At 47.4% G+C, this 16,963-nt stretch overlaps 2 protein-coding genes across 2 annotated transcripts; both read left to right on the forward strand.

Annotated features, from left to right (window-relative positions):
* The first annotated feature begins 83 nt into the window (after positions 1–83).
* On the forward strand, positions 84–10,136 carry rnf40 (ring finger protein 40). The gene is made up of 20 exons (XM_057034020.1): positions 84–197; positions 607–755; positions 863–1,030; positions 1,175–1,499; positions 2,328–2,537; positions 2,743–2,864; positions 2,962–3,108; positions 3,371–3,445; positions 3,539–3,658; positions 3,738–3,917; positions 4,284–4,419; positions 4,724–4,845; positions 4,999–5,258; positions 5,361–5,478; positions 5,555–5,704; positions 7,666–7,878; positions 7,949–8,074; positions 8,768–8,908; positions 8,999–9,100; positions 9,429–10,136. The coding sequence occupies exons 2-20, from the start codon at positions 618–620 to the stop codon at positions 9,603–9,605; spliced, it is 3,030 nt and encodes a 1,009-aa protein (XP_056890000.1). The 5' UTR covers positions 84–197; positions 607–617; the 3' UTR covers positions 9,606–10,136.
* Positions 10,137–11,492: 1,356 nt separating this feature from the next.
* LOC130526561 (tumor necrosis factor receptor superfamily member 12A) lies at positions 11,493–16,948 on the forward strand. Its single transcript, XM_057034351.1, has 5 exons — positions 11,493–11,750; positions 14,923–15,021; positions 15,100–15,243; positions 15,572–15,619; positions 15,694–16,948. The coding sequence occupies exons 1-4, from the start codon at positions 11,669–11,671 to the stop codon at positions 15,610–15,612; spliced, it is 366 nt and encodes a 121-aa protein (XP_056890331.1). The 5' UTR covers positions 11,493–11,668; the 3' UTR covers positions 15,613–15,619; positions 15,694–16,948.
* The last annotated feature ends 15 nt before the right edge of the window (positions 16,949–16,963 follow it).

Raw genomic sequence — 16,963 nt, forward strand, 5'->3', positions numbered from 1 at the left:
TGCATTTCACAGCATTTTAAACATGTAAATATCGTACCATAAAGTAAAAGACAACTCAAAGATAAAATTATTAATTATAATCTTGTATTTTCTTTAATCTGTTTTGATGTAGGTTTTCTCATGCGGAAGCTCAGTGACGTCATTTCCAGGATATTTTGCGGATGCACAGGGTAACATTTTAATCGGTCCTTGTGAAGGTTTGTTGCATTGATTTTTTTGGCATATATCTGTTTAGAGATAAACACAAGCTGTCAACTTCCACCAAAATACATTTATCGCATTTTTTGATGGCCAGTCAAGTGACCGACCCCTATTAAATGTTGGATATAGCCCCTTTGCTAACGTTAGCATAATTAGCATTAGCAAACTTGCTAACTATTGGCTGAGCTAAATTATACTCTACCTCATTTAAAAATAGCGCAGTTAACATCAGCCTAGCTAGTTGAGCTATCAAGATCCTTAGTTTCCAAATATTTACCTGTTAGCACATAAGGAGCAGCGTTCGCAGGTAGTTAACTCAGTGGCTACTATCAAATGAATGACTGATGGGAATAATTAATTCTTGTATTAATGGAAATATTGAACGCTCTGCGTGATCTCTTGCAGTGATAGAAGCCATGTCAGGTGCTGGGGGAGGGAAACGTCCCTCAGGAGGGGACAGCCCCCCTGGCCCACCTGAGAAGAAAAGTAAAAAAGAGGAAAAAACCACAACTACTCTGATTGAGCCTATACGAATTGCTGGTGTATCCTCAACGGTCAGTAACTGATTACTGCCTGTTGTTGTTATTATTTGTGATGGATTTTATTTGTCACTAAACTGCACGCCTTATTTCCTCACTGTGATGGAACAAAATTTGTGCAGGAGGAAATGGACATGAAGGTCATCCAGTTCAAAAATAAGAAGCTGTGTGAGCGCTTGGAGCAGAGACAGGCAATGGAGGATGAATTGCGTGAGAAAATTGAGAAATTAGAAAAGAGACAGGCCACTGATGACACCACTCTGCTGATTGTTAATCGCTACTGGTCACAGGTACTTTTGAACATTTTATAACATTTATAATGTCAAAGTATACCTATAATAAATCACTTACTTTGTCTTATCTTAAATGTTGCACTATGGCCAGAACTACAGTGTTCTTCAAATGCATGTGATAACCTTGATGTGTCTTTGCAGTTGGAAGAGACCGTGCATGTTCTACGCAAACGTATTGAGCCAGCTCCAGTTACATTTACTCCTGAACCTCCATCGGCCTCTGTGACTGACCCTATACCAATGGAAGAGGATGGTGTTACTCTCACCTCACCAATATCGGCGGTGCCTCCACCTCCGCTCCCAGAGTCTCAGAACGAGGGAGAGCAGGCAGAACAGCAGCAGCAGCAGGAAGACCTGGTGCAGCAGGAGCATCGGGAAGAGGGTCAGGAAGAGCAGCAATTTCCATCTCCCCCTTTAGGTTTAGAAGACCAGTTGAAACCAAAAGAGCCTCCACGAGACTCAACAGGTGAGCTAGTATTCCTGGCATAATTTTAGGCTCATTTGTGGTTTGGTTAGTTAGAGCTCAGTACCCTAATCATTTGGACAAAAACACTTATTATTTTGCATTGACACAGTCGCAATGAATTTAAAAAAAACAAAGGTGTGAACAAAGTGTACACTTTAGAATGGGTGCAGCAAGCAAAAATGCAAGCAATGAACATTTGTGCTTCTATTCCAACTTTATTTAAGAAGGTTGAAAATTCCAACATTTACCATTTATTAATTACAGCCATAGTCTTCATTGTACCTCTGTTTTAATGGAGTGGTAGGTTGTAGCAGAGTCCTGTCAGTTTTGTACCTTTTGCCATGATCAGAGGAGACAGGCAAATTAAGATGTCACAGAAAAGTAATTTATTTAAATAAACAATAATATAAATAGCACAATGAGGTGAGTGAATTAGGAGGATCAGTATGACTCGTGATGGAGGCATATGTTAATGTCTCTGGCTGTTGAAAAGTGTGAACTTAAAATTACCAGGCCTCAGCCAACTCATATAAAGAGCAGGACCAGGAGGTAATGTAGCGAAAGAGAGGAGGGTGACTGCCAGCTTTATAGCGTCCAGGAGACTTGTTTTTGGGAGCACAGCACTTGTAAACAATAATTCTTATTATCTAGAGTGGATAGTAAATTCACAATCATAACCCTAGCATTCGTAACCCTCTTTTACTAGCTAGAATGGATGAACACGTACTACTCATTGTAACTAAAGATACATTCTCTTATATTAACTATGATTTTCATTACATAATAATGACGCTAATTTTCTAAACCTTTTAATTTACTACCTTCTAGGATGCCCACAGGAAACGCCACCACCTCTTCCCCTGAGTGAGAACGCCAAAGGTTTTCTGGCTACATTAGAGCACAGCAGTGAGGAGGAACTCGCTTTGCATCTCCAGGACCGCATGCAGTTCAGCAAGGAAGCTGTTGCATGCTTGGTGTGTGCCTTCGACAGGCTGCACAGCCACATTGACAATATGTGCAAGCAGGCCCAGACAACAGGTATTTGTGGAAACATTCCAGGTACTCTGATACTCATGTTTTGTTTGCTCCTGAAACATAAAAATGTACATAAGAAAAAGAAACCCAAGGCACATTGTCTTTGTTATAAAAAAACTCATTAAATGTGTTTTATTTGGCTTTTATAAGACTTCATCAAGCTATTCATTGGGAGAAATGTGACATAGACCATGGCGTTTGTTAACAGCATGTGAAAATGACAGTCAGTCTGACGTGGTCAGTACAAATATCACTGTGTTGGAGGACAACCTTCGACTGCGGGACCTGACCACCCTCTTGCAGGGCAAACACCACAAGATGTCTATGGAGGTATGATCAATCGTTTACTTCAGTGAATTGTAGAAATCCACTTACCGGTACAATTATTACTTACGATGTAACGGTGATGCCTCCTCTGCTTTTACAGTACAATGAGTTAGTTGACAAGGTTACCAGCTCAGAGACTAAGGTGTCTGAGATGGAAACTACAGTGGAGGACCTGCAGTGGGACATGGAGAAACTCCGCAACAGGGAGCAAAAGCTCAACAAACATCTTGCAGAGGCAATGGAACAGGTTAGCTTGACATATCTTTGTGCCTGTTCTATCCCCTGCTTCTTCCCTTAGATGCTATGTTAGTTTTCATCACTGCATTCACAGCTAATGCTGCTGCTTCTCTATATTTAATTTAATACTCATGAAACTGTAAGCATCAGTGCTTCTCTACCCAGCTGCATTTATGAATGCAAATCTACTACTGGTGTGTTACAGAGGTTTTTTTTGTTTTTTTTTGTTTGTTTTTAAAAAAAAAATTATGTTCTGCAATTTCTACCTGTAGCTTAAGTCTGGCTACAGCAGCACCGGAAGCTCAGGGGGCCTGTCTGGAGGCCAGATCACACTAAACATTGAGAAGGTGAGTGCTCATACCATACCCTGTGCCATTACATTTAATGTCCCAGAGATTTGGCTACAAACATTCTCAAACCTATAATGTTTGTTTCTGCAGTTTGAGAGTCTTAATGCAGAGTTGGAGCACAACCAGGAGTTGGCCAATAGTCGCATGACAGAGTTGGAGAAATTACAGTTGGAGCTCCAGGAGGCCGTGAGGGAGAGCGAGAAGCTCAGGGTAAAGATGGAACGATGTCATCTTTTGGAGGCCAAACTTGCCTTTGTAATCTGCGGCTAAGATGTCTTTTCATTCTCAGATGGATTTGCGGAATATTCCAGAAGACGTTGTGAAGGAGACTCTAGAGTATAAATGTCTGCAGTCTCAATTCTCACTGCTGTACAATGAGTCTCTGGGAGTGAAAACTCAGCTGGACGAGGCACGGGCTCTCCTGCTCACTGCAAAGAACGCTCACCTCCGACAGATTGAGCACATGGAGGTGAAATAACTTTCTCATGTCTAATTACAATAGTCAAAATAGTTTGAATAGGGCGTTTGCTCCACACCCAGGCATATTTGCCTCTGCACGGCTTGCTAAAATAGGAACACACGAGGTCAAGCGTTTAATCCAAATTTATGTAGGTTTGAATTCACCCAGTCATTTGGGTAAAGCCCAGAAGAAGGAAGAAGAATGCGCTCATGCTGTGATCTTTGTTTCACCCTCCCACCTGCCCAGTGTTGCAATTTCAGCTGTTCAGCTGTTCTTTCCCCTCATTCTGTCAGAGCAATATCAATCTGAACTTGGGTGTTTGCACCACTGCTCGACACTTTGGCCAACAATGTCCCAATGTTGTCTCCTGAGCAGAGCGATGAGCTGTCCCTTCAGAAGAAGCTGCGAACCGAGGTCATTCAGCTGGAGGACACTCTGGCCCAGGTGCGCAAAGAGTACGAGATGCTGCGTATTGAGTTTGAGCAGAACCTGGCGGCCAATGAGCAAGCAGGTACATTTCAAAACACACCTTCACACCTTTGAGTCAGGATCTTTAAAATATGCCAGAATTACAATTTGTACAAAGTAAATTAAGCTTGTATTTACAAAGAAACAGTCATGTTTACAGTATCAGAGTGGTTTTGTGTAACAGCTGATTGGCAGCAAATCCTTTTTTCCCAGGTGAGACGGAGGGGTAACACATTTGATTTTTCCCATGCTGGCGGTTATTGAGCTCAGTGCCCACCACTACGGTTAAAGTGAATCAGGGGGAAAATATATCAAATGATGACACTTTATCTGGTCTGCTCTCTCAGGGCCCATCAACAGAGAGATGCGACACTTAATCAGCAGCCTTCAGAACCACAACCTGCAGCTGAAGGGAGACCTGCAACGCTATAAAAGGAAGCTGCGGGAAACACAGATGGAGATCAACAAGGTAGTCATGCTCACCTGGATCGTTCCATCTGTCTCAATCATGCTTTACTGAGCCCAAATATTCACACATTTCAGTTAAACTGCAGGTAATTTATATAAATGGGTAGGCACAACGATACACAGCAGGTCATTTTCTCTTTTTCTCTACCAACAGTTGCGTTGCCAAAGTGGTGATGCAGTCTTGATTCTGGAGGAGACAAATGACAGCCTCGATGTGAAGAAAGAGGAGGAAGAAGACCAGGAGGAAGAGGAGGAACGGAGGAAGGAATTGGAGAGACAGCGGGCCAGGGAGAGAGAAAGGGAAAGAGAAGTGGAGAGAGAAAGGGAGAGGGAGCGGGAGAGAGAGAGGCAACGCAGCGATGAGCTGAAGAGAAAGGACTCAGACACCCTGAAGATGCTCCGAGTGGAGCTCAAGTAAATCCTTTTCTCATGTTCAGAACCACTTCCAACAACTGTCTTGTTATAACTTGTGAAATAGGAGTCGAAGTGCTGATATTGTGTTCTTTAACCTTTTAGAAAGGCCCAAGAGTCCCAGAAAGAAATGAAGCTTTTACTGGACATGTATAAGTCGGCCCCTAAAGAACAGAGAGACAAAGTGCAGCTGATGGCAGCTGAGCGCAAGTCTAAAGCTGAGGTCCGTCGAGTGGCCCAGTCCAGTTAAATGGCAGATAAACTATTACAGATGCTCAGCCTCTCTGTCCCTGTATCAGGTGGATGAACTGAGGATGCGTGTGCGAGAGCTGGAGGAGAGGGAGAGGAAGGAAAGTAAGAAGCTGGCAGATGAAGATGCCCTCAGGAAGATCCGGGTGGCAGAAGAGACCATTGAGCATCTGCAAAAGAAACTGGCTGCCACTAAGCAGGTATTTGTCTTTATTGCCTCAGAAAATTAATGATAGTTTAACCTCGAGAAGCCGGACGTTCCCAACTACAGGACGTGCTCCTGGTTGGTTCTTTGTGCTTTTTATAAAGGAATGGGGTGTAACCTGATCATATATAATACTGCACATGTTTGTGTGCTGAGACATGACACAGTCCAGGAGTTCTAACTCGCCCCAAGCTCTCTGCCATTTGTTTTGCATGTCCCACACACTGTTAGTCATCAGGTTTTTCTTGCTTCTCCATCTCCCCGAAACTCAGGCCTGTGAGATGTTGCATAGAAATCCTCCTGACTAATTTTTGGAAATAAAAAAAAACCTGATAAGAATCAAGACAGCAGGATGAGTAATGCATTTGCCTAAATCAATGATCCTCCTAATCTTAGAACATAAAAGAGGAACCAAAAACCGATGATGTGGCCAGGCTAACAAGCTAACAAGCTCCATTTAGCTACAGGTATTGTAGAGAGTCTTTCTAAAAAACGAAAAAAGCTTCAGTCTAATTTACCTTTCATCCGAAATGTCTTTGTTATTGGCCAGTTTCCTCTACCTGGCCTGAAGTGATAAATCTAACTTATCACATTTAAACCTTCTGCAATGTTAAATTAACAGCCGCCGACATTTTCTAGCATCTGGTTCCGCCGCCATAGAAAAGGCCTCAAAACCTGTCATGACTGACGTACCACAGCCCTCTAAACTGCTACAGAGAAGAGAGGGAGATCAGAAGGAGGTTCTAATTGCAGGCTGGGGAGTGCAGCTCACATCTGTCACCACGAGGAGTAATAGCGTATTTGTCACATTTGTGTCTTGATTGTGCACTAAATGTGGAGGAGATCTGCAACAGCTTGATAATCGTGGCATTGAAGCGAATGAGATAAAAAACAAAGTCAACTGGAATTCCTCCTTCATGTGTCACTCCCTTTATTCGAAAGTTGTGTTTTCATTAAACTGCCCGGTTTTCATCAAAGTTAATTAACTTGGAATTCCAGTACTTTTCAGTCGACTGCAACATTCATTCTGGCTGCGGCTTTGCCAAGGAGAACGTCACCTCCTGTAACGGCTATTCTTCATAAGGTTGTCTCCATTTCTAGGCAGGTGTGCGTGCACGTTGAGATGGGCTGGAATAGATTTACCCACAGAGATGTTAGCGGAAATATTCCATCGCACAATACGATTGTACGCTGAAACTTGGCACACCCACAATCACTCATTTTAAAAGCTGAGATTTTGTTTTGATTATAGTTGTTTACGAATCGCGGCCGTCTAAACATTTTTCCGGAAGAACCCCTGTTTCGATAATGTAAACAGGAAATCATTTATTTAACGCACCCTTGGGTCACCAGGAGTTGTTTAGATCAGTCCCAGTGTCTAATCTCCTCTTCTGTTGCTGTTTGACACCATCCTTCATGCGGTTCTGTTGGCCTTTTTGCTTATTTTCTGCTAGCCTGCAGCTGAAAATGTCGCGGGCTTTCAGCCCGGCCACAAAGATTTTTGCACCGCACAAAGTTCCAGAACCCTGGGAAATTGAATTATTTATTTAAACATTGATTTTATTTTCCCAGTGAGGCACAGTTTTACACAAACTTAATTTGGGTAGCATTTGTTTTTTCAGTCATCTTATTAAATTTGGATCAAACATTTGGGGTAGTTTACAATAAGCTTCTCACAATAAGTTCATGGAATCTTGCCACCTCGCTTCTGACTGACCAGCGTGAGTGAGTCAACTTTTCAGACTAAGTCCTGTGAAAAATCCAGTCTGGTTGCACTATGAATAGCATAATGGAATTAAGGGTTCTAGGAAGCCGGCCTAAAAGGATGAGGTCGTTTGTCTGCAGCTATTACTGGGTGCTACAAGAATGCACTTTGACCTTTTTTCACAAATGATTGGCTTTTAGGTCCTCGTCAATCCGTCCACTGACCCTCTGGTTGTTTCTGCTCTCTGACAGGAGGAGGAAGCTCTTCTGAGTGAGATGGACGTGACCGGCCAGGCTTTTGAGGACATGCAGGAACAGAACAGCCGCCTGCTGCAGCAGCTACGAGAGAAGGACGACGCCAACTTCAAACTGATGAGCGAGCGAATTAAATCCAACCAGATCTACAAGCTGCTGAAAGAAGAGAAGGAGGAGCTGGCCGACCAAGTTCTCACGTTCAAAACCCAGGTGGTGCATCAACTGCAATCTTTTCATTGTGTGGCGATGCGCTCGGTGTAACCGCCGCTGTGGCCTCCAGGTGGACGCCCAGCTGCTCGTGGTTCAGAAGCTGGAGGAGAAGGAGGGCGTCCTTCAGAGCACGCTGGCCGCTATGGAGAAAGAGCTGGCTGTCCGGACACAGGCGCTGGAACTCAACAAGAGGAAGGTGAGAGGAGACGCGGCGTCAATCACTCTGCTCGTCGAGCTTCGCGTTCGCTGATTGCTGCCAGATGTTGCTCACATTGAGCAGCATCAGGAGAGGATCTGGACAGCATCATCTGTCAAACGGGGCAGTCGCCATCGTTTCAGTGCACGGGGATTTAAGCGCTGACGTTGACGATTTGTTCGGCAAATCTTTGCATCAACGAGCCATAAGGTGGGCTAATGAAGCCTGACGTCCGCCCGTCCGTCTGTCCGTCTTCCACATGCAGGCTGTGCAACTATAAATACCTACAAGGTACCCTGGAATTTAATATTGTAATTACGTTAACGTCCTGACTGCAGTTACACAGAAGAGTGACGTGCTGCAAACAAGGTCATGCACATTCTCTGGACTAAGAATAATTAAAACATAACTGGAAACACGTTTGTTTAAACTGAAACCAGCAGCACTTTTAAAGCATTAAAGTGGATCTAAAAATATGCGGCTCAGAGGAAAATAAGTCTAATTCTTGGAAAATATAGCCAGGGTGCCTTAAATATGTTGGAGGTGTGCTGTTGTGTCGCTGGGCACCCAGCTGGATCTTTGACCTGATGCACGACCAAAGCCTCTGGATGTCAGGTTTATCCAGGTTTATCCAGCACCGCTCGGGGATCTCAGCGTTTTTATTGTGGACTTCCGCTTCCTTATTCACTGCAGGCGGTGGAGGCTGCCCAGCTGGCAGAGGACCTGAAGGTGCAGCTGGAGCACACGCAATCCAAGCTTAAGGAGATCCAGGTCTCCGTGGCTGAGAACAGAACCGCCCGGGAGAGGGAGAGCAGCAACCTGAAACGCGCCCAAGTATGTTGCATCGCGGTGGCGCGGGGTGTTTACGGCGGTCCATCAGGTGAGCCGTCTGTTTTAAACTACCGCTCTTCTGATTCCTTCCAGGAGGACCTGTCCAGGCTGAGGAGGAAACTGGAAAAACAGAAAAAGGTGGAGATGTACACGGACGCTGATGAGATCCTGCAGGAGGAGATCAACCAGTACAAGGTCGGAGAAAACGTAGAGAGTTACATCGTGTTTGTTCACATCATTTAGTGGCAAAGAAGTTGCAAATACTCCACGAAACATCTGGCAGAGTTCACATCCGCCTGCTGTCAGCAAGGCTGTAAAAGCCTCGTGAACATGTCATCATGCGGAGCACGTCTTTGTAACGTGCTTGACTTTCAGGCAGTAGTGCACGTGAGGTTAACCTTCCGTGAAACAGGCCAAAAACCTGCTTATTAAAACCCCAATTTGTCGCTCTGGAAACGATAAAGTGGGAAAAAACAAAAGGAACCGTCCAGTCATGGTTTGGCCCGTGCATGTGTGTCCGCAGGCCAAGCTGCGCTGCCCCTGCTGCAACACCCGGGACAAGGAAACGGTGCTCACCAAGTGCTTCCACGTGTTCTGCTACGAATGTCTCAAGATGCGTTACGACACCAGACAGAGGAAGTGCCCCAAGTGCAACTGTGCCTTCGGCGCCAACGACTTCCACCGCATCTACATCACCTAATCCGCTGAGCGGCGGGAGGAGACAGCAGACTGAACCAAAGCGGGGAGCTGGTTGGAGAGAGGCCAGTGGAACCGAGGAGATATTTAATGAGGCGCGCACTCTGGGGGCGTCGACGATGGGACCCCCCTCCAGAAAGACTAGAGCGACGTGGGTGTCGTTGCCGTGGACAATCCAGTTTGTCCAGCAGTTGATGACGTTGTGAGTGAGAGTGATGTGCTGTAGCTAAAGAACTCAGTTGTTTGGACACAGATTTTCTCTACATGTTGAGCTGCTCTACAGTGTTTTTCTGTCCGTATTCTTTTTTGTGTTAGATTTTCTGCCTTTTTAACGAGCTGGGTCCATTTTTAAAAAAAAAAAAAGATTTACTTTGCTTTGTTTTACTGATGAAGATTTTTTTTGTTGTTGGGGGGGGGACACCTGCGATCCTGCGTGACATTTCATCCTGATAAACTGTTTTGTCCTGCTGGGAATCCTGTAAATTCTGTGAAGCTAGAAGAAGCGGCAACATTAAAGCGAGACGTGACGACTGCATGTGTGAAGCTGCATGTTTGTGCTCAGCAGTCGGGTCCGTCCTTACTTCATTCGCGAGGCTGTGGCCGTTTTGGCTCTCGCTCCACACATACGGGAGTGTTTGGATCACCTTGGGCAAGGACCTCTGTGTGTGTGTGTTCATCCCGTTGCCATGGTTCCCATTGAGTTTGACACAACATCTGCAGCTTATAGTGCCTCATTCCTGATGTAATCACTACAGTGGAAAGTCAGTTCATATGGGTGTTCTTAGTGAGCTGTGCAGCTCCGGGTCCTCTCAGACCGCTCTCCTTAAGGTTAGCCCTGACAGGCGAGTATAAAAACATCTGTTTAACAACATACTTTTAGTCTAATTGAGCCTATGAAACCCTGTTTTGACGCTATGAACTATTTACTGGGGGGTTGGTCGCCGTCTGTTTGACGTTAGCTCTTGTGGGAAAGGAGCTTCACACCGTGCAGCGTGCATAAAAAGTTCCAGGCCCTGGAGAAAGAGTGCATATGTGAAAAAGTTTATCATCCATTTGGGAACAGTTAAGAAGGTTGACAAAAAAAATAAAGGATTGATTGGTCCTAGCCCAGGGAAAGCGTTTTAAAAGACCTGCAGCGGTGAGTAACCTGTCAGAAATAAGTGTCGCTTTGTGCTGAGGAGACGTTTGTTGCCACACGGCACGCCTGTTGCCCTAGCAACTGATTGTCATGATGAGTAAATAAGACAATGCTGGACGCCGGAGCCGGTCTGATAGCGCTCCAGGCAGGCGTCCTCTGGCTTTGTTATTGCATAGTTGCGCTGCTGCAGGCAACTCCCAGCACCGAGAGAGCGACACTCGAAATGTCATCCTCCTACAAAAGACACGGGATTCCTGCTCCGTTTTGAGGAGCTGCGACCCGAAGCGGTGGCAGAATAAAGCGGGATCCGCCCGCACGGCTGCGCACCTTCGCTTTAACTTTTGGGAGTGTTTGAAAGGCAGAGCTGCCATGTGAATGTCATCTGGTTTTGCCTCGGTTCCTGTTCCTCTTTTCTGTGCGTATGGGACCCCGCTCCCATGCCAGAGACTTGTGTTTTTTGGCAGAGGGGGGGGTGATGACGTCGACAGGCGTGGTAATAACAATGAGAACACTATTAAGTCCAGACTACCCAGACTCAACCCCCCCAAAAAACACACACACACAAATAAAATAATGTAAAGAAAATCCTCCAGGCTGTGGCTCGTAGAAAAGAAATTTGGAAAGCACACCTGGAGTGATTGGTTCTAACTTTATAGTGAAACATGAAAAAGAAGCCCATCTGGTATGAGCGTGGAGTTTCCTGTGAGTGCGCGCAAGAGAACCCGAGCAGCTACAGTACATAGGAAATGACTCATAGGAGTGGAGCTGTTAGCGTGGGTGTGTGCGCTGTTAAAACACGGCGCAGACTCCTCCGGGTGACTCACTCTGATGCTCGCTTTTCCATGCTCGAGCCCAGCGCGGATTGTTAATCAGATGAACTTTCGGGAATTGTGTAGCCGACTGCAAGCAGCCTTCCACCCGCAGACACCATGGCTTCAAACGCTCTGTGCGCGCTGTGCGGACTCATCGTAGCGGCAGTGGTCAACTTCTACGGCGTGAGCGCACAGAAAAGTAAGTGGAACTTGTTTGAAGTCGAACTTTTTAGAAGAATTTTCTTGGATTACCCAACCTGGGTTTTTTTTTTTTTTTTTTTGCGTAATCGTGGGAACTCGGTCCGCTCGCTGCGCTGTTTCTGTGAACATGACCGCATTCTGTGGGTCTGTTCTGCCCGTAATGGACGCAGATAGTGGGTCTGCTTACAAAGCCGCTTCCTTTAACAGCTGCATTTCTCACCGGTTCCGCATTCCGATCGCCTTATTTCACCCGTCCATCTGCGCCCCAGGGTGAGAGGGACAGGCTCTCGGAAAGGGCGCGCTGCCCTTTGCCTTTTTGCACAAAGCTGCGTTTTTTTTCCCTCCATGCTTTCCCCGAGAAACTTGAAACGCATAAAAGAGCTTTGATTTGCGTCCAAGGTCATCTGAAGTTGGGTCCCAGCGCAGCAGGCTACATGGGTCTCAGATTACACCGAGTCTTGAATAATTACACGGGTTAGAATGTCCATTTCCTCAGATATTAAACCCCCAAAAAATGCATTTTAACACTCTTAACTCAAAGCAGAGTTTTCATGTGTGAAACAGTCTACATCTGGACATCAGCTGCTGGCCCACCCTCCCTTTTCCATCTGAGGACATAACACAGCGCCCCACACCCAAAAACACCCTTTGTCAGTCTAGGTGCGAGACGATTGCCAAGATCATCAGAATGACAAAAATGTTTTGTTCCCAGTGTTCAGACGCTGAGCCACGAGAGAGCCGACTGATCCCTGCTGCTTTATTAAAACAGGATCTCTGCGTCACAAATGTGTGAGCCTGCGCCGGCTGCCAAGACATACCAAAACAAAGTCAAACACATCTCAGCAGCGGTGAAGCCTGAGGTTTGACCCGAGGTCACGGAAGGCTCAGATCCCTCCTCTGGCCTTCTGAACCCGGCCGCGCGAGGCAGGAGCCGAACCGATGACAAGAAAGTGAGACGCATTTGTTCTGGGACCACAACTATAAAAATGAGTCAGAGAGCAGCAGAGTAGGCGGGCTGGCGGTCGGCCCGTGGAGGACAGGATGTCTCCTGGGTCCCAACATGTGGCTGCCACACAAATCCAGACTTTGAGCCAAAATGCCGCGAACATGACTTGTAGAGCAGGTGCCTTTGGGCTGTTGTCACCAGGACCTGGCCAACGCAGAGGGCTGCTACAGCGGTCAGGCGCCGGGTGTGCGTCCTGTCAAACTGGGTTCTTATTTTGGCTGAGGAGTGAGGATTAAGAAAAACTTCCATCCCAGGCGTCACATCTGACCCATCTCCATAGTGGAGTTTCAGATTAAGTGTCAAACGTGTTTAAAACTGTTAATATCTGAAGATTGACTTCGTGGGTTCCGGCAAAAGTGAGGTCCAAGCGTCCGCGTCGCCCCCTGGTGGCAGGCTGCAGTGCAACTCTCGCCTTCCCGCTGTCGCTCCGGTTCCACGCAAACAATAACAAATGAGGTCCGCGATTATGAAATATCCGGGGCTGAATTCCGTCTCCGTCATCAGCCACGTTTGGTCCCAGATGTTATTCCAATGTCTTCACGCAGTTTCTCCTCTGAGCTGGAGGATGCAGCGTTGCTCCAAACAGTCACGCCAGGGCGTGGCGGCCTCTGCTGACCATCCACGAGCGGTCTGAACGCCGTCCCGTCGGCTGCCGCCGAGGGGGCAGCGGCGGGACACAGGAAACGACTCCTCGTGAACCGCCTCGGCTTGCGGAGCGCCTCCGGCCGGAGCCAAACCCGTCACGCCAGAACAGCTTTTACGCTGCAGTTGTGCGAAGTTTCCCCCCAGATGGATACTTTCTAACCTTGGTTATAAACGTCAGATTTGGTTTTAATCTCGCCGCGATTATCTGACAACTTATTTTTCCGTCTCCCGAACACTTTCGCGCTTTCTCCTCGCAGATAAGCGGGGGAGATTCCTCCCTCTCTGTCAGAGCCAGACGGGATTCTTGTCCCATTACCGATGAGCTATTAGCAGTTTTCCTCCAACTCCCCATGTGGTTCCGTTTAAAAAACAGTTTGAGCGGCCATTGACTCTCACACAGATGAGAGGAAACGTTGATAAAGCTGATTTCCTATCGCAGCGGCGGTCTTGAGCTCTGCTGTGACACCTGAAACCGCAGAAGCAAACAGCGAGAATAAGTTTGAAGCACCTTTCTCTGAGGCCCAGGGCTCCTCTGCCGCGCTGCCTGATGAATCCAGCCCTCAGATGTCCCCAAATGTTGTCTTTATTTCATCTTTTAGCAGCGCTGATGTCATATCTGCACCATCATTAGCATCTGTCACTTATGCGGCCGCGGTTTTCTCAGCACACACTGTTTTAATTACCTCAGGCGGGCCTCTCTCATGCTCGGGTGATGTTGCAAGAGAGGGTGACTCAGTTGCTCAGGGTGGGTCTTTGTTATAATCCAAACAGAAGACATTTCTCATGTAAATACACCTGTGACGCTGAGATTTCTGAGGACCTGAACTATTTCCCAGTTCCAGAGGCCCCCTCTGCTCTGCTGCCCTTCAGTCCTGATATTTTGGAGGCGTGTGTTCTGCTGCCTAATGGCCTCGGAGTTATTAATGTCATTCCTTGACTACGGCCAGGATGTGCACAGGCCAGCAACACAAGAAAACAGTCGGAGCGCTCCCTATCAGCCAGTCACATCTTCACGCTAATTCCTTCCTTATCATCTGGGAAGTCCTCCGCTTCGGTTTGATTGTCCTGCTGTCAGGCCGCCTCGGAGACCAGATGAAGCTGCCTATTGTCCCCCCCCCTCCCCCAGGTACAATCGAGGTTGGCTTTTTTCTCACAGATGCTTCGTCCTGAGGCAGTCGCCCGTGTAAACACGGGCAGGGCGGCTCTGGCGGAAACCCTCTGTGAAAACACACCCCGCTCTTCACGCACGGCCGGCCGAGCACCAGAGGGAAGCAAATGATCCTCTCACGCAGCCCGGTTGCATCAGCAGTCTGACCGAGAGGAATTTCCCAGTTCCGTGTTGTGAGAAGAGAAAAAAAAGAAAGCCACAGCGTTCAGGCCGTGCGAGCTGATTTCAGCTGAAATCCTCCTGTGGCTTTTGTTTTCAGTTTCGCCTTTGGGGAAACGCTTCTCTGTTTTCTCTGTTTTCTCTCGCTTCAACGTTCTGAACTCGCTCAACCGAATTGTTCCGCGTTCGCAGGTCAGTGCAGCAGCTCAGAGTTCTGGAGCTCGGACCTGGACGTCTGCGTGCCCTGCGAGTCGTGCAAGAAGTACCCCAAGACGCCCTCCTGCAACACCTGTAAGCCCTCGAAACGGCGAGAAAGGCGAGAATGTGAGCGGGGCGGCGCCGCGCTGACCTCATCTCTGTAATCGGCAGGTAAATACGTGGACGAGACGCCGGACGTGTGGAAGCTGGCCGCCATCGCCAGCTTCTCCGTGCTGGCGGTGGTGCTGGTCGGCGCCGTGCTGATCATCGGGGTCATGGTGCACCGGCGCAAGTCGCACCGGCGGCCTCTACGTGGTGAGACACACACACATGCACGACAGCTAAAGGCTCCAGCCAAGCAGTTGGAGCCACTTTTGGACAAGAATCGGTGTCAAATTCCAGACTGGAGGTGCAGTTTCTGTTGAGATTAGCTCTGAGGTTGAGAAATCCTTCAAGGATCACGTCCCGTCCCCGGTCCCAGGTGCCGGTCCTCATGCTCGCTGTTCTGCTCGGGTCCCGTTCAGGTCCTGCAGCTGTGTCTCGGCCTGTTTTCCGGCTCTTGTGCTTATTTTTTTGCTTTATTCTAGTTCTCTTGTGGCAACAGCGGCGCCGTTCCAAACGTCTGTGTCCTTTCTGTCCTCAGAACCCATTGAAGAAACTGCCGGGCCACTTTACCACGCTTAAGACCTCAGTAAGTCTGTCATTACCCCGGGTGGCTGTCGTCCTCTGGACCCGGTGACGTTAACCCAGCGTTCTGTTCCGCAGCCTCATCTTCCTCTGGAAACGGATGTGACAGAACCGAGGAGCGACTGGTGCCGACCCAGACGGAGGGAACCTCTGGACCATTTTAATTTATTTGACTGTCGGGTGAAGAGTTCTCACGCTCGCGACCACAAGACTCACGACCAGCAACTGAACCACCTCTGCAGAGACAGTAGCGCTACTTTAGGCTTTAGCTTCCGGATCTTCCCGTGACCTGGAAGGACCGGGGGGGTTTACAGACGCGCCCTTCGGATGTCAGATAAAACCACGGCCTCTTTTCTTCGACGGACGCTCTCCAGCGTGTCGGAGCGTGGATGCTGGAGCGCCGCCGCTGCCTTCTGGGCTGCTGTTTGATCTCCTGGCGCTCGCCGGGGTTTCCACGGGGTCAGATAGCCTTTAACACATCGACCGCACGTCAGTGACACATCCTGCGAGGCACATTAAGGCCATTTGAATGTACTTTTACAGATCCGGTCTTCCATTTTGCCAGTACCTCTGTTGTGTCAGCAGCAAACAGAACATGTTCCTTCCACTGTTACTGGGTGTCCAGAACAGCAGAGCCACACATTTAAACATCTCCGGGTTGTGGGGCGGCGTTCACAGCCCCCCCCCCCCACTTCCGTTCACACCTGACTGTCCCAGAGGTTCTAGCCCAGGATGTGTGAAACACTAGACCTTCATCCCAGACCGCCAACACGGGGGAATGTTGTGGGAACGTACTGTACTCAAGAAAATTACATCATTACTAACTCCTGACCGGACAGTTCGGATCTGCAACAAGGATAACGTCGATTTAATGTCTAGCTAGGTTTTTTTTTTCTTGTAGGTATGGGAAAATCAGTGAGACTCGTGGTGGAAAAGGTTGTAGTTTTCCACTTATTTTAAACCGCTGTTTCCCTCAGATATCATGTAGCATGTAGTTACTGGGATCTATGCAACCGACAAGTGTTCCGGGTCTTAGTTTTGATCTGCCTCTCCGGCAGCAGAATACGTCCTTTTGTTTTTTAACTATTTATTTTAAAGAAACAAGCACAGTTTTCAAAGGGACTTCAGTGAAGATTTGTGTTGAACTTCCACCAGGCCAGCCATCGATCTTACTCAGCAATAACTAACATCTTTTAAAGGGTATTCTAGCTTTTTTTTCCCGTCCCAGTTGTATATAGTGTACATGCACTGGCTTCTTACTTAATACAGTCTTATGAAAGCTTTGTGTATCAAATGTATTTTCACAATAAAAACTGACAATTTTGAATTAGAATGAGGTTATTTATTG

This window comes from Takifugu flavidus, chromosome 1 (assembly GCF_003711565.1).
Source record: "Takifugu flavidus isolate HTHZ2018 chromosome 1, ASM371156v2, whole genome shotgun sequence".
NCBI lineage: Eukaryota > Metazoa > Chordata > Actinopteri > Tetraodontiformes > Tetraodontidae > Takifugu > Takifugu flavidus.

Bases quoted from the DNA above. Each gene is read 5' to 3' on its own strand.
- LOC130526561 (XM_057034351.1), top strand. From the start codon at position 11,669: ATGGCTTCAAACGCTCTGTGCGCGCTGTGCGGACTCATCGTAGCGGCA. The intron at 11,751-14,922 runs GTAAGTGGAACT...CCGCGTTCGCAG, and splicing joins CGGCGTGAGCGCACAGAAAA to GTCAGTGCAGCAGCTCAGAG. The intron at 15,244-15,571 runs GTGAGACACACA...TTCTGTCCTCAG, and splicing joins GCACCGGCGGCCTCTACGTG to AACCCATTGAAGAAACTGCC.
- rnf40 (XM_057034020.1), top strand. From the start codon at position 618: ATGTCAGGTGCTGGGGGAGGGAAACGTCCCTCAGGAGGGGACAGCCCC. The intron at 4,420-4,723 runs GTACATTTCAAA...CTGCTCTCTCAG, and splicing joins GGCGGCCAATGAGCAAGCAG to GGCCCATCAACAGAGAGATG. The intron at 8,075-8,767 runs GTGAGAGGAGAC...TATTCACTGCAG, and splicing joins TGGAACTCAACAAGAGGAAG to GCGGTGGAGGCTGCCCAGCT.